This window comes from Tasmannia lanceolata, unplaced genomic scaffold, assembly GCF_043159265.1.
Source record: "Tasmannia lanceolata isolate RefF3 unplaced genomic scaffold, GAP_Taslan_0.1 ptg000023l, whole genome shotgun sequence".
In the NCBI taxonomy this organism is placed as follows: domain Eukaryota; kingdom Viridiplantae; phylum Streptophyta; class Magnoliopsida; order Canellales; family Winteraceae; genus Tasmannia; species Tasmannia lanceolata.
Window position 1 is genome coordinate 17,117,235 of NW_027518700.1, and position 26,024 is coordinate 17,143,258.

The following is a 26,024-nucleotide window of genomic DNA, read 5'->3' on the forward strand; positions in this document are numbered from 1 at the left end:
TTTTACACATTATTTCTAGATTTTACTATTTTAACATATTTATTTATGTTGTGACCGAATCAAGTAAAATCAATAATAAATATCAAAACATGCATGAAAATTCCAAACAATTTAGAAAAAAAAATTTCTAGGCCCATTCATCATATCACAAAATTTCAACTTCAGAAGAGTTAATTTGGCAGTAGCTCCTTTGTACATGTGAAAATAAGTGATTTTCATTTAAAAAATCTAAAATAAATAACAAATAAACATGAAATCCTTTCAAAATTTCCCTATGATTAAAAATTTAAAAGCTACTGAGAGCAAAATTTCGTCTAATTTTGAACTATTTTGAAATGCAAGCGAATTTTTATTCATCAAATATCTTTTTTCTAGGTATTTTTTTCAACGAATTTTAAAAGGAAAAATGACAAAAAAATGGACTTTCTACTGACTATGACTTGTCAAGAGGGGTGTTTTTTAATCACCAATCAAGAGTGCATATGACTAAAATGCCCTTGATTCTCTCTCTCTCTCTCCCTTGATTCTCTCTCCCTATCAAATCACCTTTCTTGCGATGATTACCTTTACAATACAAATCCCAAAACTCACTTTTTTCCCTCTTCTTCTTCTTCCTCCCACCTACCCATAAAAATGTACGTCTGAAAAACCCAAAAACCCCCATTGTTAGATGCCAAAAGCTCCATTCTATTGCACAAAACCTCATTTTTAGATGCCAAACCCTTCCTTGCATTGCACAATGCCTCCATTTGCAACAACTATTGTAAAAAAAATGTTAGTGGATTTCAAAATCGCAAAAAGCTTCCGAAAAAACCACCATTCCATTGCTCAAAGCCTCCATTCGATGGAAATGTGTGTATTTCTAGCACTCCCCCTTTTTTTGCCATTATAAGGCATGTTTACAAACTTAAATGAAAGTTCTCCACGTTAAACTATTGTCTTCAATTGCACAAAGCCTTCAATCACTATTTAATCACATTTAAATTACTTTAAACACTTTATAATCATTATTATTTTACTGTAAACCACTAATTTCTTAACTTAAACCACTATTTCACTACGATAAACCACTACTGAAGGCCACTAAGTGGGTGTTTATAAGTAGTTTATATACATTCTTTGGTTAAGAATCCTCAGTAGTGGTTTCTAATCCTAAGTAATGGTTTATTTAGGCTTACCAGTGGTTTAGAGTGTTTATAAATAGTTTATATGTCTTAATAATGGTTTAAAGTGTTTGCAAGTGATTTATACAGGGTAAGCAGTAGTTTATAGTGTTTATAAGTAGTTTATATAGGGTAAGCAGTGGTTTAGAGTGTTTACAACTGGTTTATATAGGGTAAACAATGGTTTATCTAAACCTATCAGTGGTTTAGAGTATTTATAAGTGGTTTATATAGGCTTATCAGTGGTTTGGAGTGTTTATACACGGTTTATACAGGATATGAAGTAGTTTATAGTGTTTATAAGTGATTTATATAGGATAAGCAGTGGTTTAGAGTGTTTACAAGTGGTTTATATAGAGTAAACAGGGGTTTATAAAAGCTTAGCAGTAGTTTTGAGTGTTTATAAGTGGTTTATATAGGCTTACAAGTGGTTTAGAGTGTTTATACAAGATAAACAGTAGTTTGTATGTTTATAAGTGATTTATTTAGGGTAAATAGTGGTTTAAAGTGTTCATAAGTGTTTTATATAAGCCTAGCAGTGGTTTAGAGGGTTTATAAGTATATAATATATGATAAATAATAGTTTAAACAATTGTTTAGAGTGTTTATAAGTTGTTTCTATAAGCCTAATAGTGGTTTAGATTGTTTATAACTGGTTTATATAGGCTTAACAGTGGTTTAGAATGTTTATAAGTCGTTTATACAGTGTAAGCAGTGATTTATAGTGTTTGTAAGTGGTTTATATAGGGGTAAGCAGTGGTTTAGAGTATTTACAAGTGGTTTATATAGGGTAAACAGTGGTTTAGAGTATTTATAAGTTGTTTATACAGTGTAAGCAGGGGTTTATAGTGTTTGTAAGTGGTTTATATAAGGGTAAGCAGTGGTTTAGAGTTTTTACAAGGAATTTATATAGGGTAAACAGTGGTTTCTATAAGCCTAACAATGGTTTAGAGTATTTATAATTGGTTTATATATGCTTACCAGTGGTTTAGAGTCTTTATAAGTGGTTTATACAGGGTAAGCAGTAGTTTATATGTTTATAAGTGGTTTATATAGGGTAAGCAGTGGTTTAGAGTGTTTACAAGTGGTTTATATAGGGTAAACAATGGTTTAGAGTGTTTATAAGTGGTTTATATAATCGTAGCAGTGGTTTAGAGGGTTTATAAGTGTATAATATATTGTAAAGAATAATTTAGACTGTTTATAAGTGGTTTATATAAAACTAGCGGTGGTTTAGAGTGTTTAAAGTGGTTTATATAGGCTTAGCAGTGGTTTAGAATGTTTATAAGTTGTTGACACAGTATAAGCAGTGGTTTATAGTGTTTGTAAGTGGTTTATATAGGTGCAAGCAGTGGTTTAGAGTATTTACAAGTGATTTATATAAGCTAAACAGTGGTTTAGAGGGTTTGTAAGTGGTTTATGTAGTCTTAGCAGTGGTTTAGAGTGTTTATAAGTTGTTTATACAGTGTAAGCAGTGGTTTATAGTGTTTGTAAGTGGTTTATATAGGGGTAAGCAGTGGTTTCGAGTATTTACAAGTGGTTTATATAGCGTAAATAGTGATTTAGAGTGTTTGTAAGTAGTTTATATAGGCTTAGCGGTGGTTTAGAGTGTTTATAAGTTGTTTATTTAGGATTACCAATGGTTTTGGGTAAAACAGAGAGTTTTGGAGAAAGAAGATGATGGATTAGGATTAGGGTTAGATTTTGAGGAATTTTGAGGGAAAATGGTTAATGGAGTTAGGGTTTGAAAAGGGTTTGAGAGAGAATGAAAAATAGAAGGGGCAATTGAAAACAAATCACATGTTCTAGGGCTTTAAACGCGCCTGGAACAGTTCTCGGAATTCCGAGAAGAAATCTCGGAGTTCCAAGAACTCTTTTTTTCTAATTGTAATGTTTGCTGCGGATTGATTAAGTTAAAATAACATTGAAACCCTAATTCGTAGAACATGCGTTTTTCTACACATAAAACGGCTTTTCTTCCACTAATTTTGGATTTTCAATGTTATATTAACTTAATTAACACTAAAAAAATATAACCTCGAGAAAAACCTCTGGTTACTTGCTTTGAAAATCGACTCAAACCCATTTGAAACCCTAATTCGTAGAACAACTTTTTCCTACACATAAAGCAGTTTTTCTTTCACTAAAATCAATCATAGCATGAATCAGCCCATCATAAATTATAATATATTCATTCAAGAACAAAATTCAATGAATTTTCTACCAAGAAAACATGGAAGAACAAGAAAAGAGTACTCCTAAACATGGTACTAGTTTTCAACCAAAAAGAGTTTAAGATACTAACCTTTGATCGCTTTCCTCGTCTCTAAGGTGCGTAAATCCAAGATATATAGTTTGGCACACCTTGTATATGCACAAAAGAAAACCCAAAGATCGCCGAAGAGAAGAGCCGCTTCGAATAACAATTAAGAAGATGAAAGAGAAGGATTTGTATTACTTGAATTTTGAGAAATAATGTAAATTCCTCCCCAAAGAAGAAGTGGACGAATTTTCTTGGAGAGAGCAAGGGTTGGACGAATTTCCAAGAAAGAGAAAAGGAGGTGTTGAGTTGATTTTTATAGAAAAAGTTGGGGTTGAGTGAGAATTGGAAGTTTCCAATGTAAGCTCTCTCTCTCTTTTAGCTTGTTTCCTAATTGTTCCATTGACTTTCCTTCTCTATTGTTTCCAATTTGAATTTATTTCTTAGTAGTGTTTCTTACAAGCTAAGCCATACTAATTCTCACAAGGGAGATCTTTCTAGAAGCTCACACACATTGGAAACAACATATTATAAAAGATTCACGTCTAAAAAGGATTGCCCAACGTTGAAGCTAATTTTCACCTATTTAGGGGAAGAATCAGGAAAATTGGTAAACTAGAAAATTGTAGATCTTTCCAACAAGTACAATTGTAATTTTTTTGGACAAATATGTAAAACGTTATTGTCCTTTTAGTAACCTGACCATATTAGCACTTTCTAGAAAGAAATAATCTTTTCATGAGATCTTTTTAAGATTTTTATTTTTATACACAAATTCCAACCCTATGGGGGACGCCCAACATGTGGGGACCACATGTTGGCCGAAGCACACATGTGGTTCCCACATGGACCTTGGTCCATGGGCCATTTCAATTATGGGCTTTTAAACGAGTTTTAAACTTTTTCCAACTAAAATCCAATACAAATCAATAAAATACGAATTCTTATAAATGAGCCCAGCCCATATGGCATCCTTGGTGGACCCCTGACACATGGCCGAACCACCCCCCTTTGGGAAAAATTATTCCTCGAACCAAAATGCCCCTATTTGATCAATATACAGCCAAAAATGACCAAAATGCACTCAAACCGGATTGCCCTTAAAGGGGGAAAGTTAATAATAGAAAGTCTTATGAGAGAAATCTTCAAAAATGAAAAGTATGAAAGTTCACTTCTTTTGGTGGATGATCTCAAACAGTATCACTTGGAACTCCCTAAAAATTCCCAAAATGCCCCATAGAACAAAACATTTCCAAGAAAAAGCAAAACCCCTGAGAAATTCTAAATTTAGCAGGTTTCCCAAAATATATGAAATGATTCGTGATTTCTTTGACATACTCTGGGGATCAAATGAGACATTCTAAAAATGACTAAAATGCCCCTAAGAGACAGAAAATGATAAAACTGGGAAAAACCCTGCGAAACCCTAAAAATAGCAAGTTTTCACACTTGATTAGAAACATGAAATATCATCTTCCGGAGAACAGTGAAACCTCCTGGAGACCTTCGGGATCGCGAATCAACACCAAAACACCTAAAATGAGATGAAATTAAAATGCGAGAATGCTTAACCTAATGCAGAAGACAGACTTGGGATTTAGTAGACCAATCAAACCCTTTGCTTTTTAAAGCGTGGAAAAATGGGGGTGTCGTACCCATAAATGTTATGAAAAACAAAGTTTTATTGATTAACATGCGAAATATACTGGGTTGTAGGACACCAACTCTAACAAACTCACCCCTAAAAGCTAGCCATTGAGGGAGGGTGCCCATTTCCTTATAAACCCATCCCCATCGATGTCACTCATCCGATGTGGACTCTTTGCTTTTGCATGGAACCCCAACAATCTCCCCCTCCACGCGGAACCAACGTGGACAACCTCACCCCTCCCAACGGCGGCAACGTGGGAACCATGAGATACTACCACGGGGTTTTCGAGATCTTCCCCAAGGGACATTCCTTCCCTCAAAGGCAAACTGGAGTTACCACGCCCTGAGCTCTGATACCATTTGTAGGGAATTTATCCGGGTAGAACTCCCCCTTAAAAGCTAGCTGTTAAAGGTAGGGTGCCCATTCCCTTATAACCCATCCCCATCCGTTTCACTTATCCGATGTGGGACTATTTGCTTTTGTGTAGAACTCCAAACCGACGAAAATGGATAAAACGATAGAGTAAAAACGTAAAAGGGAGAGAACCAACTCGCAGGAGATTGAGGGGACACACTGCCTTAGAGAACCAACTCGTGGGACATAGAAGCAACTTATGGTTTTAGGGCCTTTTTGTTTCCTGCAAGAAAGGTAAATTGAAAAAGTAAAAAAGTAACTTGAGGGGGACTTTTGTCCTAAATTTTAATTTTTTTTATAAAATAACATTTATAAGATTTTTTTTCAAGTTATTTTTTTAGGGAAAATGATAAAAAAAATGGGACTTTTAATTGAAAATATGAAAAAAGGGTTGTGTTGGCTAAATTCTGAGAAAGGGGTGAAACGCATTGTAATGCATGTGTTAAGACAAGAATGCCCTTTACTTGCTTTTCCCTCCAACAAGGTAAGAAACGGATCCCAATGCTTTCACCAACTACTCCATTGCTTTTTGTAAAACTCCATTAAAATTCCATTGAAGGCCGGTGGAACTCCGCTTGAGAACATGTACATATTATTGGCTCTCTTTATCTTCTTTGGCAATGAAACCTAAGGTACTCTGGTAGGTCCATTGTCATACATTTGCTTAGGTTTAACATGTTCTTTACAATGCTATGATGTATTGTCATCATCCTCTTTATTTGTTAGGGATTTGTTATGGTTTAGTTAGGCATTTGTTATTGTCATCAACCTCTTTACAATGCTATGGTGTATTGTCATCGTCTCTCTATCTCTCTATCGCCCTCTATGTTACTGTTTATAGTAAACTCGGATGAAACTCATGTCTATACAATCAAAACCACTATTTAAAAGTGTAGAAGCAATATTTAGTTCTCGGAATCACTGTTGATATGTGGAAACCAGTATTTAGTCCTCTCAACCCAACCACTAAGTAGTGGTTCCAATGGTATGAATAGTGGTTCTGAATGTGGAAATACACTAAGGATCCTATGTAGAAGATCAGAACCACTATTTAACAACTTAGATAATCTATTTATACCGTCCTAACCACTATGTAGAGCTCTGAACCACTACATAGTGGTTTCGAGAGTATAAATAGTGAGAATAAAAGGTTATGCAGTCAAAACCACTATAAGAAGTGATAATCAGTGTATAAATAGGGGTTTAAACACTCAGAACCAGTAATTATACCTAGGAACCACTATTTACCACCATGTTGTGATTCCAAGGTATAAATATTGGTTCACACATTATAATAGTATTTCATTGGGTGTCAAAGTTGCCATGAATTTATGAACAGTGGTTTAAATATTTGTCCAAATACTCAGATCTTATGTGGTTCATAGTTTAGAAGGCCTAATACTTGTTCCGAGAGTATAAATTGTGAGAATAAAAAGATTATACAGTCAAAACCACTATAAAAAGTGAGAATGTTTGTATTTATATGGATTTAAACACTCATGAAATATAAGGTGACAACCCAAGAGGGGGGGTGAATTGGCCAATTAAAAATTTGGGGCATAATTAGGTGGATTATTAAAATCAATTTATTAATTAAGCCTTAACAAATCTAAGCCTTAACAAATCTAACTTTTAATCAATCAAGCATAAACATAAGTAAAGGGAACGATTACCAAACACCCAAGTGCAAAGAGAAGGAGAAGAGAAAGCATCCACAAGGCACAAGATTTATATTGGTTCGGTCACGACTTGACCTACTCCACCCTTCCAAGTTTTTCTCATTGGGATTCTTCACTAACCAATAAGATTCTTCAACGGGCGAATCTTAAAGCCGTACACCAACTCCTTCAACTTCAAAGGGATCACACCCTTTCGCACGAAGCCTTTCTGAGGACGCCTTCCTCTTACAAATGATTTACCTTTATTTTCGGGCCAAATCGGAGACCCTCAATTATAGAATGAATAAATAAAAAGAAAGAACTCTCAATGCTTCTTGATAGGCTGATTACAAACTTTTTTAGCTCACCAAATCTCCAAGGCATAGATACAAATGTAAAGCCTATGGAGATCCTCTTGATAGAATATAAAAATCCAAGTTCAAAGAGGTTTAACCTTTCATGTAAAAGTTTAGGTTCAAGAAGATGTGATTTGATCCTGCAAAAGGTTGTTCAGAAAGGTTTAGATAGTGTAATATAGCCCACAAGAAAATATGACCATTTGGGGGTAAAACTTTAAATTACAGGGTTGAAAAAGTCAACCTGCGAAAGCCCTAACAGATCTATTTCCCAGTCGCGGCGGTCGACCGAGGCACGGCGGTCGCCCGCCCTTATCGGGCTTTATTTTGAAATTCAAAATGCATACCGTCGAGGTCGACCGACTCTAGGGCGGTCGCCCGGCGATGGCTAACTGTTTGAAATAAATTTTTGGCTCAAAACACTATCCCGGTCGACCAGACCCATGGAGGTCGACCGCCCACACCATACTGGATTGTTTCTGTCTAAAACAGAAACGCATCCGTGATCGCCCGGCTTACCCCGGTCGACCGGACCGATAAATTTCGAGATGCCCTAGAATTCCAGTTAGCATCCCGCGGTTACCCGGCATAGCCCGGTCGACCGGCCCTGAGTAAAATTCCATTTTTAACTTTAAAAACCAGGGGCTTTTGGGCTATGGTCTTTGGGCTTAAGTCTAAGGTTTTCAAACACATTTCTGGGTGTGTGTTGATGGTTTTCAAAGATGTAAAATGTTAAGTATGAAAACCATTTTGAAAACCTTTTCAGAGGGCATTTAAACATAAAATCAAGAGGACTCCAAATACATTCTAATAGTGTATACCATTGAGTCTTCTTGGAATGTCTTCGCTCTTTGCACTTCTTTGGACTTCTTTATCTTGAGAGTGAACTTCTTGAATGTTGTCTTAGCTCTTGTGACTTCCTCCAATCTTCAATGAATGATGAGAGGTGCGTGAGGAGTCACCAATGACTTGTTCAACTCCAAGCTTCTTCTTGACACTTGTTGGGAACTTGTAGGATCTTCATGATGAGCTTCATGACTTGAACATCTTCAAATGAGGATGTCTCAATTGTAGGTGTAAGTTCTTGATCAATGTGAGTGTGGATCCACAAGCCATGTGTTGTGTTGAGTTGAGTAATGGCGATATAACATATCAAATTCCTGTGTAAAGCACAACATCTCAAAGAAACACATTAGTCCGACAATGCTAATCAATTTGTGTTTGCTAGCATCAAAACCAGAAGGTAAGGTGAATGATTGAACCCATGGGAACCCTTGGGCTTACATTTTCCCCCGTTTTGTTGATGACAAACAAATTGATTAGGGAGGAAGGAGATATCAACCAATAGATGAATAAGTATGATATGATATACACAATAGAGCATAGCTCCCCTCACTATATGCAAAAATATAATTAATGACTGTAAAACATATGGTGCATATACAATTGGACTACCTAATCAATTTTCAAAATTCTTCCCATTTTGGTAACGGCAAAAAAGGTAGAGATTTACAAGGGAACGTGCAAGTGGAGTGTTAAGATTAATAATAGCTTATCTAAGCTATGTGCCTTGTATATGATATACAAAGTTCTAAGGTTGCTTATCAAAGAGAAAACAAAAGTGAAATGCATGATAAGCCCCGATTTACTTTGTTTTTTTTGTTTTAAAAAAAATTGATCAAATGATTGGCAAGTTAAGCACAATAATATGGGTAATAAACCATATGAGCATATCATATTGGTCTATATAATCATGAATATATAACCCTTGACCGCTCCCCCTATGAATTTGTCATTGGCCCTAGGTGAAACTTATGATAAAGGGCATGACAGAGTGAAATATAAGGTGATATGATGGAAATGGTGAATGATTTCAACACTTGGGTTACATTTCCAACTATGAAAGCAATTGAATTTTTACCTAAGCAAGAATATGCTTAGATTTATGATATAAGCATTTAGATTCACAAATTGCTTCATATGGGGGTTTTCTTATCATAGGGCAGAGAAGTCTCTTCCTGATCATGAACATGCTCAGAATTGTAAAATAACTTTTGAGTTTGAGTTGTTTGACCCTAGATGATTATACATTTGCAAGTGACAGCTCCCCCTGACTATGTGCGATTAATCTAAATGTAATTGTCTCTAGCACATAGGCCCATGATTTTAATCACCTTACCCATTTCAATTTTTGCTCCATTCAAATGAGAGAAACACTTTGAATGGATGATTATTTGACATAGGATTATAAAGTTGAAACAAATATAGTCTAATAAAATACATGGATACAAAAATAATAAACGATCAAAGGAATACACATCCATGGCAACCAAAAGAACTCATACAAAGATGAGACAAGAAGAAATCCCATATACATGAATGAACGATATAAGAGACACACCCTCTTCACATCATGTCAAAACATAATCAGAGATGCATGAATAGATACTGTCATACAATCTCTGAGTCATGAACCAAAATAAAAGCATAAAAAAGCCCCTTACTGGGCAGATATCCTATACATCCATAATCATGCCACACAAGGCATATTCATCCACATATCATAAAGCCCATGCTGGGCATCTAACCATAATATCCACAAGCCCATCTACGGCAACATCCACATAGTCATAAGAGCCCATAGTGAGCATATACAGACCAAAATAAAAGCCCACACCGGGCATAAACATCATCCATGAAGAAAATGAAACATAATCCAAAAGCCCAAACTGGGCGAGAAGAGGGAATCAAAAAGATGATTAAGCAGCTAAAGGATGTGATCAACTACAACTGCTGCCGAGAAGGTTCTGGTCATCTGTCAATCCTGAGAATGAGGAGGCTGATGCTCACGAGATGGAGACCGGGAGGTGTAGTATCTGGTGGACTGACTCCTCTGATAAGCATGCATCATCTCCTTATGCTGCCTCACCATAAGCTGCATAAGTCTCTCATGATCAGAGGCTCTCTGCAGTCGTAAAGGCAGTAGATAGGGTATCAAACCCGGTCGTGAGAGTCTCCAGTCTAGTCGTGACGGTATCTAAGCCAGACCTCAAGGATGTGATATCTCTGGCGACATCCTCATATGAGCCAGCGGCAGGAGCCTGATGCTGTTGAGTCTGTGATCGCTCATGTGCTCTCCTCTGCTGCTGCACCTGGCCACTCGTTCAGCTTCATTTGCAGCCTCATTAATCTCATCTGGTGTAACTGCACTAGGACTTTCTTGACCATGTATAGGGATCCTCATAAGCGTAATGGTGATTTGGTTGAGCATGGGATCAGGGTTTTTGTAGGGCTCATTTGATATATTAATTTTCCAATGTCTTACCAGCTTAGTAATGAGCATCCCTAAAGGTAGTCCTCCGTGTTCTCTCTTAACCGCCTCATCCATGTATCCAAAAATAATATATCCCAAATTCAGTTTAATTTTCTGCATAATGCAGTGGATTACTAAGGCTTCAAAGGGCTTCACGCCATTAAAATTTTCGGCCCTTAGTGTGATATTATAGGCTACTATTTTGTGAATCAATATAGCAATATCCTTCTTGGAGCTGGCAACTATATTTATCTTTTCACCATGAGGAGGTACAGTTCCTAAGGTTCTATATACATCTGTCATGTTGAAGTGATTGTCAATCTCATTCTTATTCCAGAAGAAAATTCTTTGACCATCATTCGGTACCTCAATAATTCTACAGAGTTCAGTTATATTTAGCCCAACCGCCATTTTAAGATATGTGTTCATCACAACACCGTTTTGAGAAATATCAAGATTAGCATAGAAGTATTTGATCAATTCGGGATAGATTATAGCACGATATTCAAGAAAGAATTGCCAACCTTGATGAGCGAAGAGCAGCCTAAGTTGGAATTTGTCGAAGCCCTTAAACATCACCATTTTTCCAGAAATGAGAACATGCTTTGAATATTCTTCGTAGCGGTCCATTGCTCTTTTATTGAAGAAGCGCTCTGTGGGGAACACTTTTTCTTCGGGTTCGGTTCTCGCTCGCTTGCCCTTATGTGCGATGATTTTTCTTGACATTTTAGATTCTAGGATTTTGAGAGAAAATGAGTTGAAGGATGAGAGATTAGGTAAAGGATGATGAAAAAGGATGAAGATGATGAATGAATAGAGAAATTAGTTGATTAGGGAGAGATATGGCGAGAGAGATGAAGAAGATGAATAATGGAGAGATTTAATGGAGAGAAACGAAGAAGAAGGAAAGAAAATGAGAAATAGAGGAAGGGGATGGATCAAATCTCACTAGAACCCTTTAATCTTGAAGCTATGACACTTAAAATTGATTTAGAGACGAAGAGGAGCACAAACCCTAAGAGAAAAGCAAATGGTGGAAGTGAAAAATGAAATGGCGGAAGCCTTTTAAAAGCAGTTTTCGATCGTCGCGGTCGACCTGCTATCGCGGTCGCCCTCCGTGACACGACTGACTCTTTTTTATTTTTACCATTTCGACCATTCGCGGTCGACCGGGTTCAAGCGGTAGTCCGCCGCAACTAACCTGTTTTAATTTATTTTTCTCTTATTTGCCTATCGTTTCTCTTATTTGCCTATCGCGGTAGCCCGCAAAGGCTCGGTCGACCGCCACACCCCTATTTTCAATTTCTTGATATTTTTCATGTGATTTTGTGAGCAAATCAATTTTTTTTTATTTCTCTCGCATTTATGAGATTCTAATGAACATGTAAAGTTGATCCCTAGGCTTTCTAAGGACATCTAAAAAATTCATTTCTATTTTTCTAACATTTAAGCTCAAATGGATGATTGGACATATGTTTTTAATGAAGTTTTTTGTGGATGTGTATTTGATGAATTTTGCTATATATCAAAATATATATGTTTGATCAATGTCTAGCAATATTTGACATATTGGTTCATCTAGTTGTGGATACTAAGTGCATATGTGTGTGTTCTTGCACTTACACGGATTTTTCAAAAGGATACTTAATAAAGCTCTACAGAGGTAATTTCTTGTTTTCTTTATTAACTATAAGAGATATATGATGTGATCATGAAACTCAATAAGTAAGGATACATTCTATTAACAGCAGGACTGATGATATGTATCTATACTTAATTATGAAATGATATGTCATTAAAGCACAAGTGATCTAGATACAAAGAATGCACTATTAAATAATATCTAGATAGAATTCAAATGATATAGCAATTGAAGCAGACCCCATATATCAATAATTTTTAAACAATGAGTTGAGTGGGAGATTTTGGAACCCAAATCAATTTGGTTCCAACCAAGTTTGTGTGTGGGAGTATATCTTTTCTTATCAACAAAAACTTGCTTGTTTTCACAAATCTAAGCATATACCTAGATTTGTGATGTCCTAATCTACCACAATATGAACATGAATAAGTGTGGGTAGATGAGGAGCAACTAGAACCACAAGAATACATATGTGACCACATATGTTTTTCTTTATCTTTTTGTAATCTTTGGTTCTTTATAAAGAGTTCTTTATTAACTATTTAATCTCATTCAATTGATTTTCAAAGCAATTTATTTGTTAAGATAAATTAGCTTTTAATTTTTCTTCATTCTCACAAACTAGTTTATATTTTTCATTTAAATCTTTGTTTGTGTTATCAAGGCTTTCCTTTCCTTTTTCAAGACTAATGCACTTTTTAATTAAGTCTTCATTTTTTTTTATTAAGATTTTGCTTAAATGACTTAATTTCTCATTTCTTTCTAAACATTCCGATTTCAAATTTTCAATTTGTTTTTCCAAATCGAAAATTAAATGTTTGAAAGAATTTTCCTTTGCAAAAGATTTTTGTAGAGTCTCTTTTTGTTCAAAAATAACATTTTTATCTTTTGAGGAGAGACCATCATTTTTCTCATAAAATTTTTCAAGAGTAGTCCAAATATCTTTTACATTTGTACATGATGATATTTTATCAAAAGCATTAGGACATAATCCACAACATATTATAATAATAGCTTTTGAATTTAATGAAAATAATTTTGCATCATTTTTTATGCATTTCCTTGGAATAGAAAATCCCCTTTCAATGACATCTACGAAGTCAAAGTCTATGGATTTGAGATAGGCAAGTATTTTTATTCTCCAACCTCTAAAATTCGTTCCATAAAAAAATGGAGGAATTATAGCGGATTGGCCTAGCTCAAAATCCTTGGATTGTCACGGATCTTTATCTCTTGTAGATTTTGAATTTAAGAATATCTTTAAGAGCCTATGCTCTGATCCCAAATGAAATACAAGGTGACAACCCAAGAGGGGGGGGTGAATTGGCCAATTAAAAATTTAGGACTTAATTAGGTGGATTATTAAAATCAATTTATTAATTAAGCCTTAACAAATCTAAGCCTTAACAGATCTAACCCTTAATCAATCAAGCATAAACATAAGTAAAGGGAACGACGGTCGACCGAGGCACAGCGGTCGCCCGCCCTTATTGGGCTTTATTTTAAAATTCAAAATGCATACCGCCCTAGGGCGATCGTCCGGCGATGGATAACTGTTTGAAATAAAATTTCGGCTCAAAACACTATCGCGGTCGACCGGACCCATGGAGGTCGACCGCCCACACCATACTGGATTGTTTCTGTACATCTAAAACAGAAACGTATCCGCGGTCGCCAAGCTTACCCTGGTCGACCGGCCCGATAAATTTCGAGATGCCTTGGAATTCCAGTTAGCATCCCGCGATCGCCCGACATAGCCCGGTTGATCGGCCCTGAGTAAAATTCCATTTTTAACTTTAAAAACCAGGGGCTTTTGGGCTATGGTCTTTGGGCTTAAGTCCAAGGTTTTCAAACACATTTCTAGGTGTGTGTTGATAGTTTTCAAAGATGTAAAATGTTAAAGTAAGAAAACCATTTTGAAAACCTTTTGAGAGTGAATTTAAACATAAAATCAAGAGGACTCCAAATACATTCTAATAGTATATACCATTAAGTCTTCTTAGAATGTCTTGGTTCCTTTGCACTTCTTTGGACTTCTTCATCTTGAGAGTGAACTTCTTGAACGTTGTCTTAGCTCTTGTGACTTCTTCCAATCTTAAATGAATGATGAGAGGTGCATGAGGAGTCACCAATGACTTGTTCAACTCCAAGCTTCTTTTTGACACTTGTTGAGAACTTGTAGGATCTTCATGATGAGCTTCATGACTTGAACATCTTCAAATGAGGATGTCTCAATTGTAGGTGTATGCTCTTGATCAATGTGAGTGTGGATCCACAAGTCATGTGTTGTGTTGAGTTGTGTAATGGCGATATAACATATCAAATTCCTGTGTAGAGCACAACATCTCAAAAGCAACACATTAGTCTGACAATGCTAATCAATTTGTGTTGGCTAGCATCAAAACAAGAAGGTAAGGTGAATGATTGAATCCATGGGAACCCTTGGGCATACAACTCAGAACCACTAATTATACATAGGAACCACTATTTACAACTATGTAGTGGTTCTGAGGTATAAATAGTAGTTCCGGGGTATAAATATTGGTTCATACATTCTAATAGTATTCATTGGGTTTCAAAGTTGTCATGAATTTATAAACAATGGTTTAAACACTCAGAATCACATTAAAATGAAATGAACAACAATTAAATCTTTCCAAGCACTAACTGGAAACCACAATTACAGTCAAAACCATTATAAAAAGTGAGAATGAGTGTATACATAGTGGTTTAAACACTCAGAACCACTAATTATATAGTGAAAACCATTATTTATACCTCAGAACCACTATTCACTGGTATGTAGTGGTTCCGAGATATAAATAGTGGTTCCAAGGTATAAATTGTTGTTCATACATTCTATTAGTATTTCATTAGATCCATTATCCTTTTTGGAGTGCTTTTCTAATCTTAGTTTCTGAGTCCGGGTCACATGCTATTTTGAGTCGAGTGGGACCATCCATCAAAGTGTCGTACGTCCTACTTATATTGTACGTAATTAGCGCTTAGAGTTAGGGATCAAGAGAAAGTGGAAATAAACTCGAGAGGATGGACAATTTTTATCCAAACAAAAATACAGAACATGAAAAGTTATTTGAAGTTGGAGGGCTAGGATCATCCTATGAAAATGATTTTTTGGGCACAACTTATTTGCATTGTGGCCCATCTAATGGACGGTTTGGATCATCCTATGGTGTGACCCGTACAGTACTTCTTGAAAAATGCTGGAGTATATGGGTTTACACCATATAAAAACTCTTTCTCATGAAGAAAAAATAGGTCTTACCTATCACCAAGTCAAAAGCCAAGCGTATTTATGTAATTGAACACAATTTCTAAAAGGGCAGTGATAAATTCACCCCGTATTTTTCAAAATGGATTGTACAACCCACACCATAGGATGATCCAAACTTCCCAATTGATGGGCCACAACATAAATAGGTTATGCCCCAAAAAATGATTTCCATAGATGATCCCAACCGTCCAATCTATAGAAGTTTCCATAATCTGAGTCCTTTAGATCGGATGGTTAGAATCATCCTATGGAAATGATTTTTGGGGCACAGCTGTGGCCTATCAATTGGGCGGTTTGGATCATCCTGTAGTATGGGCTGTATAGTCCATTTTAAAAAATATGGGCTGAATTTGTCATAGAAGGGGGCTGTACAATGGAGTTTTACCAAAGGCAATGGACTTTCAACACTTGGCGTGAGGAAGAAGCTAAAAAAGGTGAATAGGGTTTGTGAAATGCATTGGGATCCGTTTCTAAAAAAGGTAGGAGAAAAAGCAAGTAAAGGACATTCTTGTCTTAAAACATGCCTTGGGATGCGTTTCACCCATTTCTCATAATTTCGCCAACACAACCCTTTTTCCATATTTTCAATTAAAAGTTCCATTTTTTTTTTATCATTTTCCCTTTTCTTTATAAGCGGCATTTTCAAGTTTTTTTTTCATGACTTTTCTCTGTAACATTATCTTAAACATGGAAGATATTTTCATAAGAGAAATGTTATCAGCACTACTGTATTTTGCTAATCGCACTCCTCACTTTACTAAAAGTACGGTATGGCCCGCACCATAGGATGATTCAAACCGTCATTAGATGAGCGACAGCCTAAATAGGTTGTGCCCCGAAAATTATTTCCACAGGTTTATCATAACCCTCCGATCTATAGAGGGATAGGATCAACCCTCTAACATTCAGATCTGAGGGTTAGGATCAACCAATGGAAATGATTTTTGGGGCACAACCTATTTAGGCTATGGCCCATATAACGGACGGTTTGGATCAACCTATGGTGTGGGCCATACCGTACTTTTAGTAAAGTGAGGAGTGCGATCATCAAAATACCCTCCAAGCTTCCTTTTCTGCTCACACCTGAAACGGTCCAAGGGTTTCAAACTTAAACTCTCTCTCTCTCTCTCTCTCTCTCTCTCTCTGATAGCAGATTTTTCCGTCTCTCAGTCTCCGGAGAAGGTATTAATAATTAGTTAGGGAATTTAATCGCTTTCTTGATCATAGAGTGCTTTATCGACCACTAAAAACTTAGGGTTTTGTCTGTTGATTTCGTTTGCCCCTATAAGGTTCATGCCTGCTTGTTTTCTACGATTAAATGTTTCTTTACTTTTAAATAAATTCTTATTTTTTAATTATTAGGGATACTCAAAGAACGCAGATGACAGCAAAACTAAAGATTTTTTTAAAGCTTTTATGCATTTTAAAAATCTGCGTAATAATTGTTTCCCTTTTTAGGGTTTTTTAGGATCACTAATTTAAATGGCCTCTTGTGTTTTCGTCACTGATCTTTGGGTAATTCTGTAAATGTAGAACTGGACTTTTTCTTTTTCTTTTTTGAAATATTTGTATGTATCTTATTAATATACGTTTATGTTCGCTTAGTTTTAAACATGGTCAGTCGGATAACTAGAAATTCTATTGCGTTTATCTGGTTTGAAATATCATGATTGTATATTTCTATTGGTATCAATGGGAATTCCATTTTTTTTTTTTATAGTCATAAGACCAAGTCAGGAGCTATGGGATCGTCGGTAACAGAATCCTTTCCTCCAATGTCAATGCAGGTATTCTGTTAAGTTGATCTGTATACTTTCATTTGAGAATGCCGTTTTTCGTAGATTTTGTCATTTTAAAGTGCAGTCTGTTGAATCTCATGCTTTGAGCTCTTGCAAGTTGAAAAAAAACAGTTTTTTTTTTTTTTTTATGCGGGCAACTCTCCCTTTTCTGTATATTTCATTTAAGAATCATTTGTATCCTCTATATTTGCAATTAAAAATCAGAATATTTACATGGTTTATTTTCATTTTCTGAATCTGATCGGAGAATTTCTTTTCTTATTCCCCCCTCAGTTGGCATGTATTGGATGAACTCTACACACAATGATTCACTGTGGGCACTGAAGTGCATGGTTTTAAATTTTGGTTTCGGTACCGGTTTCGGACCCCACCGAAATCAAAATTTCGGCTGAAATCCGGCGAAACAATAAAAAGCCTATTTTATTTGATACCAAATTTCGGCTGGCAGAAATTATAGAAATTTCGGTAAAATATTAAAATAATTAAAAACACGTTTTTGGGTGAAATTTCGGGAAAAAATGAAATTTCGACCGAAATTCTAAAATTTCGAATGAAATTCCGAAATTTCGGACGAAATAAAATACCATTTCGGGTTTTATTAATTTCGGTGTCGGTTTGGATTTCGGTCGAAATTTAAAACCATGCTAAAGTGACACTAGAGAGTTTAAAGCTTGCACCTATGTGCTTGATACGCATTTTCTCATCATTTCTGGTTTTACACACACAATGATTCACTGTGTAAAGCTTGGATCTACGTGCTTGATACCCATTATTCTCATAATTTCTGGTCCTATTCTACCTCTTTTCTCACTCATTGATAAGCTGGAAATTTATTGCAAATTAATGTGGTACAAAGACTGGTAATGTGAGCCCTTGAGATGGGCTTGTGTCTCACATACAGAATCAGGGAACCTTGGTTCCCCTGTCAGTTAAATTATCATCCCCTTAATCTCAGTTATATCATCCTCTGATCCTTCAGAAGGATCAAGAATTTATGCAATGAGTCGGCTTGTTGTTCTTTTCAATACTGTCATTGTTATTGCTATTGTCATCATTATCATTGTTGTGTGTCAAAGTCAGATATGCACTGAAGTGGAGAAAAGACACAAAACTAGTACAACACAGGCAAAATAATTGAACATCATCTTATAGTCACAATGTCACATACATGAGAATGACGCGGTTTTACATTGATTATTCCATGCTGTTTTTAAAGTCATTTCTATTTTTGTCGTACATACTCAATTCATGGACTCACTACACTAATTGATCTTGGCCAATAGATTGACAACTCAGATAGTTGAATTCTCCACTTTTCTGATCGTAGTGCTGGGTATTAGATGGTTCTGCATTATGGGTTTTGAATGATAGAGTTTTGTATTATCAAAACTGTTAAAGTATAAAAGATTAAATAGCGCCTTCTCCAACAGCTTAAATTTTTGGAGTAACTGGTTGTTTAACATGGTATCAGAGCCAATGGATCTGATCCATTGAAAATCAAAAGAAAAAGAAAAAGAATAGAAAGAAGAGGAAGAAGAGTCCCTCTGTCACCCATCTCTCATTCTCTCGTCTGTGCTACAACCCTCACCCTCTCTCTCTGCCTCTCTTTTCTCGCCAACCCTCATTCTCCACTCCACCCTTGCCGTAAACCCTATACCCCTATTCTTCTTAGATCTAGAACCCATTTTGGATTTCTCCCCCACCTATTCCTCCATATTCCCCGCTTCCTCCATCCAACCCCAAATCTCCATTCCCAAATCCATACTTTCTCATCACAATCCCATTAGAGGAAGAAACCCTAAATCTCCATCCAAAATCCCAAATCCTTAGTCCCAAACCCTAAATCCCGAAACCTTAACCCATTCTTGTGAGTCCCTAAACCCCAACCCCTTTTGTAAACACCCATTGTATATCCATCCATCCAAAAAAAAAAAACACACAAAAAAGATCCATTATTTTCCTTATTTTCTCCACCCATACCTTTCTTTCTTGTTCTTTTTTTTGTTTAAAATCCATAAATTCCTTTATTTTCTACATCTTAGTCCATTGTTGAGTTCTTTCCCGTTTCATATCCCCTTCTTTATAGTTTAAATCCTCCATTTCTTTCTTCTTTGAGCATCACCCCCCCATCAACTCCATCCTAACATTTGTCACTCTTCTCTATATTCATTGTATTCTATGGCATTTGTCTTGATCTCAAAGGTGCATACCAAGTGTTTGATAAAATGTATGGGAGACATGTCGTGCCTTGACATTCTTCTTTCCTATGCAAGTTAAAGGCATTTGGCCTAATGTAGTTCCTAGGATGGAGTAGTGTGTTGTTCGTGACTCAGTCGATGTTATTTCACCATTCTTTGTTGGTAGTTTTGTTGGTGGTTGTTCCACATGAAGTTCCTTGTCGGTGGTTCTTGTTGATGGTTGTTCTTCCTCTTTTGTCTTGTTGTCTTTTCTAGTTGATGTTGTTCACCAGTCTTTGGTGGTTCGTTGGTTGGTTGTCTCTCCAGGCAACTTGGTGCCCCTGTCGTTGGCTTGTTGTCTCTCCGGGCAACGTGGTGCCCCCATCGTTGGTTATCTCTCCAGGCGATGTGTTGTCTGCCACCATTGCTTGGTTGTCTCTCCAGGCGATGTGGTGTCCCCCGTCGTTGGTTGATTGTCTCTCCAAGCGACTAGGCGTGCAACTTGGGTCGGGTTGAGGCCAACCCGACCCGAGTTTTTAAGCTTAAAAAAATAAAAAATCATAAAAAATGTCGGGTTTCACTCGGGTCTGGTTGCCAAACCTTCAACCCAAACCCAGACCTGAACTCAAACTGACCCGACCCAACCCGACCTTTTTCGGGTTCAACCCGTCGGGCTCGAGTTGAACCCGACCCAAGTTGCACCCCTACAAGCGACGTGGTGTCCCCCGTCGTTGGTTGGTTATTTCTCCAAGCGATGTGTTGTCCGCCGTCGTTGGTTGGTTGTCTTTCCAAGTGATGTGGTGTCCTCCGTCGTTGGTTGATTGTCTCTCCATGCGACGTGGTGTCCCCCATCGTTGGTTGGTTATCTCTCTAGGTGACGTGCTGTCCGTCATCATTGGTTGGTTGTCTCTCTAGGCGACGTGGTGTCCGCCGTCGTTGATTGGTTGTTTTTTCAGGCGACGTGCTGTCTGCAGTCGTTGGTTGGTTCCTCTCACCTTTCCAGTGGTGGGAATTCTTCTTCTATTGGCGTTGTGCTGTTAGGCTGATGTCTTTGCTCGGAGTACTTCACCATTGCTCGTGTGTGCGTCTTTGGTGTGCTTATTTTATTCATGACGCGTTGTTGTTTCTCTGTTGTGTTGAGGCGCTTCTGTTCGATCATTGTTGGTATGTAGCTTAGTTAGTCATGCTCTGTTTCAGGGGAGGCTCTGTGCTTACTCAGGGGGAGTTGTTGTTCTTATGGCCGTTGATCACGCCGTTGTACTCTCTGTGGCCATTGTCCCTTTTTGTTATGTTCTTCGCTATGTATCACCACTCCAGCTTGAGGGGGAGTGTTGTACCAAACTGGCTATGTGTATGGGATTATATTTTTTTGTTGTATGGGTATTTTAGTTGTTTATTGTAGTTTTCTTTGTAACAAACTGGAGTGTGGAGTTGTATGGTATATACACTCCAGCTTGAGGAGTGTTGAAGGGTATCTTGGTCATTTTCTTTCATGGTGAAAGGATTTCATTAGTGAAAACGAGACCGAGAGGGTCCCCAAGATACAACGAAAAACATGCTTACAGAGAAGAAAAAAAATGGAAAAACATACACCGGCCGAAATCAGAAATTATGGAGGGAGAAAATCAGAAAGCTCTAAACTCTCCCTAGAAACAACCATAGATGCAGGAAACACCTAGCGTAGGTGGGAAACGCGTTTCCGAAACGGGTACGAAACGCTTTTTGGAAAATGGTGAAACGCCTTAAAATCATATGTGAAACGTATGTGAAATGTTTGTGAAATGCGTTTCCCACTTCTTGGAAACGCGTTTCCAAGAAATGGGAAACACGTTTTATTTCCATGGAAACACGTTTCTTGGAATTTTAAGACTTTTAAAGGGTATATTTAAACCCCCTTTAGTTTACTGTGGACAACCCCATCTACTATAAAGAGGAGAGTCATAAATACACTAAAGAGGGCTGTCCTTATAAAGATATGGGGCAGATATATTAGCAACAAAAGGGCCTAAAGAAACCCTAAGTCCCGATACTCCCTCTTTCTCATCTCACAGCCCTCTCGTCTCTCTCTCTCTCTCTCTCTCATCGCAGCGGCGAGCCTCTCTCCGGAGTCCGTCAATCGGTACCTCTCCCTCTCTCCTCCTTCTTCCTCTTCCTCTTCTTCATTTCCTTTTTTTTTTTCTTTTTCTTTTGGGCAGTGATATTCCACCACGCCTCCCGAACTGTTTCTGTGAGAAGGATATCCCCTCTCCTGAACTGTTTTTGTGAGAATGGTTCACTGCTTGAGGATAAATTCACCCCTTTAAAGCCCTGTTCGTTTGAGACTGTGACAACTGATTGTATGCCCCCAGCCCTAGCTGATTATTTGACTCAAAATTAATGTAATTTTGACTCCAATAATAGGCTGGGGGCTCACATAATCTCAAATGAACAGGGCCTATGGGGAGGGGGGATTTTATCCGTTAGAGAGGGAGGAAATATCATTCCCCTTAAAAACCTGATTTCTAAATCATCCCTAAAATTTACTTTTATTAATTGTCTTAGTTATCATTTTCAAAATGACAATTTTACGCTTATTTTACTGTTTTAAGTTTTAACCTTTTTTTTAACTTGCACCCAGACCTTCCATCTAGTACTGTAATATTTCTCCAAATTTTTTTAACTTTTACGCAGTCCTTTTTTTTTAACTTGTGCCCAGGGTCCCAAACCTTAAATTTTGCACTTTAGGCCCTGTCTGTTTTGGATTGTGAGTCCCAAAGTGTATTGGACTCAAATTTACGTAATTTTGAGTCCAATAATCAGTGCAAAATTTGGGTCTTAATAAAAAAAGGGCCTTAATAAAGGATTCATTAATACTTTTCATTTTTATTGCGAGGTTTCCCTTAACAAGGCCTTAATAAAGGTTTTCGAAACGTTTCCCTTGCGTTTCCCAAGACGATTCCCAATGCGTTTCTGTTAGCTCAAGGGTTCCCATGGGTTCAACTATTCACCTTTATCTTCTTGTTTTGATGCTAGCAAACCCAAATTGATTAGTCTTAATGAACTAATGTGTTGCTTTGTAGTGTTGTGCCTTAGACTGGAACTTTACATGTCATATCGTCATTACACAACACAACTCAATACATGGCTTGCGGATCAACATGCACAAAGGAACCAAAGAGCTTGCACATACATTGGAGACATCACCATTGGAAGATGTTAAGTCAAAGATCCCACAAGCATGCCTTGCAAGTGCCAGTAGAAGCTTGGAGATGAACCGGCATTGGTGACCACCTCATTTACCATTGAAGATATTCAAAGAATGAAGGAAGTCACACGACCCAAAGAAAGTTGAAGAGTTCACTCACAAGCCAGAGATGTCCGAGAAAGTGCTGAGGAGCCAAGCAATCCAAGAAGACCTAGGGTTATTCATTTTTTAGATTGTATTGGAGTCCTCTTGTTGTAAATGTATTTGCATTTTCAAAGGTTTTTAAAATGGTTTCTTAAAACAAATTGAATATCTTTAGAAACCATCCACACGCCCCAAAATGTATTTGAAAACCTTGGACAAAAGCCCAAAGACCATGGCCCAAGTCCCTGAAATTTTTATATTTAAAATTGAATTTTCAAACAGGGCCGGTAGACCGGGGTATCCCGGGCGACCGCGGTAAGGTGGCTGGAAATCCAGCACCTACCGAAACTTAGCGGGCTGGTCGATCGAGGCCTCCTGGGCAACCGCGGATGTGTTTCTAGAAATCTAGAAACAATCCAGCATGGTTGGGCCGGTCGACCGCCATAGGGCTGGGCCGACCGCGGATAGGGATCTGGACAAAAATAAAAGGTCCAGGTTGCTCTCGGTAGGCGACCGCGATAGGCTAGGATGACCGCGACGGTAAGAAATTTCAAAATAAAAAAGAGAGCGCCCAATAGGGCGACGACCGCGACACCTCGGTTGACCGTGCCGGTATCGAAAAGTATCCGTTGGGGCTCAAACAGCTAGATTTTTCTAAGCCAGTTTATTACAGTTTTACCCCCAAAAGGTCATATCTTTGTATGGCTATTTATACGCTATCCATGACCAACTAAACAATCTTTTGGAAGATCATTTTCAAATCTCTTTGAGCTTACACCTTCAAATCTAAGGTTTTTAGTTTTCCTCTTCCATGCTTTAACTTGTGCATTTACATTCATCAAGAGGATCTCCATGGGGCTTTCATTTGTTTTATCTTTTGGAGAGTTTTGAGAGCTATTATCTTTGTATCAAGCCTAATCAAGAGGCAAAGAGAGTTTTTCTTTTATTTGTTCTTCATTTTACTCGAGGGTCTCCGATTCGGCCCGATAAGAAAGGTGAATCTCGTTGTTGTATTGAGGGTCTTCGATTCGGCCCGTTAAGAAAGGAGAATCTTGAAGTTGTAAGAGGGTCTCCGATTCGGCCTGTGAAAAAAGGTGAATCTGGAGCAAGAGGGTTTGTTCCCTCGGAGGCGGAGAAGGTGTTTGTTAAAGCTCGGAGATTCGGCGTATAGAATCTCACCATTAGTGGAGTACCCAAGGAGACAAACTTGGAAGAGTGGAGTAGGTCTTGTTGATAGACCAAACCACTATAAATCTTGGTGTGCCTCTTCTTCTCTTACTTACCCTCTACATTTGGTGATTGGTAATATCTAAACCTTAATTCTATTGTCTTGCTTAATTAACAAGGGTTAGATATAAATTGCTTAGATTGATAATTTCTCTTCTTCATTTTCTTATAAGCATATTTGAACAAGGGTTGGAATAATCTAGGATTAATCTCACACACCCTTTCTAATTAAGGCAAAAATTTTAAATTGACCAATTCACCCCCCCTCTTGAGTTGCCCTACTTGTATTTCAGTTTCACATGCGTTTCTCCATCGTTTCCCGTTTCTCGTTTCCCCTCTGATTTTTTTTTCACGCGTTTCACGTTTCCGTTTTACGTACCGTTTCTCGTTTCCGTTTCCCGAACCGTTAACTATGGAAACATCCACTCTTGCCAATCTGTCCGCCTCCCCATTGGCGGACCGTCTCACATGGTGGAAAGAGATCGATGCTGAACCCAATCTATCCCGAATCTCATCAAATAAGGCTGCAAATCTCTAAGGAGCCACATGTGGACCTCTAAGCCACTTGATTACGTTAAGAAAGTCCCCTTCAATCTCTACCTTGTTCAAATCCACATTGTGTAGCATCTTAATTCCTTGATAAATAGCCCGGACTTCCACTTTGTTTGCATTTGCGACCCCAATCGAACCTCCTAATGCCCATAATACTACTCCTTCATTCCGCAACAAACCTCCAACTCCAGAAGGCCCTGGGTTACCCAAGCTAGAGCCATCGAAATTTAGTTTTAAGATTCCATGTGCCGTCGGTATTCGAACTTGAATAATTTTGGGCTCGATACAAGAGGCACCCTATGTTGCATGGATTCGGATTCGGGTGTCGGAATCCGACACGGATTTGAGGTGTCGTATTTGGCTAACCTAAAAATCAAGGATCCGGATTCGGCATTTTTATTAAATTAATTAAAAAATAAAAATAAATATTTAAAAATGACACATGAAAAAAGTACCAGATTTTGGTAATTCTACCAGAATATGAAGCATATGAAAACCTACCTCTCTCTCATGGTGGAATTATCAAAATCCTACCCACTAGTAAATGAGAATATTCTGTGGAATTTGTGGCCGTAAAGCCCATGTCTGTCAAGAAGTACAGTGGGCCCACTGCATGGGATGATCCAAATTGCTAATTTATTGGGCTACAACGTAACTAGGTTATATCTCTCAAAAAGAACAGTGGGTCCACTTAATAGGATGATCCAAACTGCTCCTTTGTTGGGCCAGAACATAACTCCGATCTATTGAGGTTTCCACAATGTATGGATCCTCTACGGACCGAAGGGATAGGATCATCACATGAAAATGATTTTCAAGCTACAACCTTTTTATGTAGTGGCCCAACAAATGAACCGTTTGGATCATCTTAAAGTGGGCCCCAATACTTTTTGATAAATACTGGACAGCCACACACCATATAAATTGTATTTGTCCTTTTTTTAAAAAAACTTCGGACAGCCCCCTCTCGTGTATTTAAGACTAGTCTTTTATACTATAGTGGGCTGTCCAAGGTAAAAAAAAAAAAGGACGAGGTTGAAGCTGCCAGACCTGTCTTGAGAAAAAAGAATAGTCAAAGATATAAAATATTGTGGGTCTGCCAGCGCTGTCTAATTTGCATTCAATACGGATCTGAATCCTTTTTGGTGTATATCTTGGGGAAACAATCACAAAACATATAATATCTAGG

General features: G+C 37.5%; 1 protein-coding gene across 1 annotated transcript in view; it reads left to right on the forward strand.

Moving 5' to 3' along the window:
- The first annotated feature begins 902 nt into the window (after nt 1–902).
- LOC143856219 (26S proteasome regulatory subunit RPN13-like) overlaps nt 903–26,024 on the forward strand; it is a 41,242-nt gene continuing 16,120 nt past the window's right edge. Inside the window, exons 1-3 of the mRNA XM_077366365.1 lie at nt 903–912; nt 16,874–16,934; nt 17,473–17,539. Coding sequence (XP_077222480.1) covers nt 17,495–17,539 — 45 coding nt within the window. The 5' untranslated portion in view covers nt 903–912; nt 16,874–16,934; nt 17,473–17,494. The remainder of the gene's footprint in view (nt 913–16,873; nt 16,935–17,472; nt 17,540–26,024) is intronic.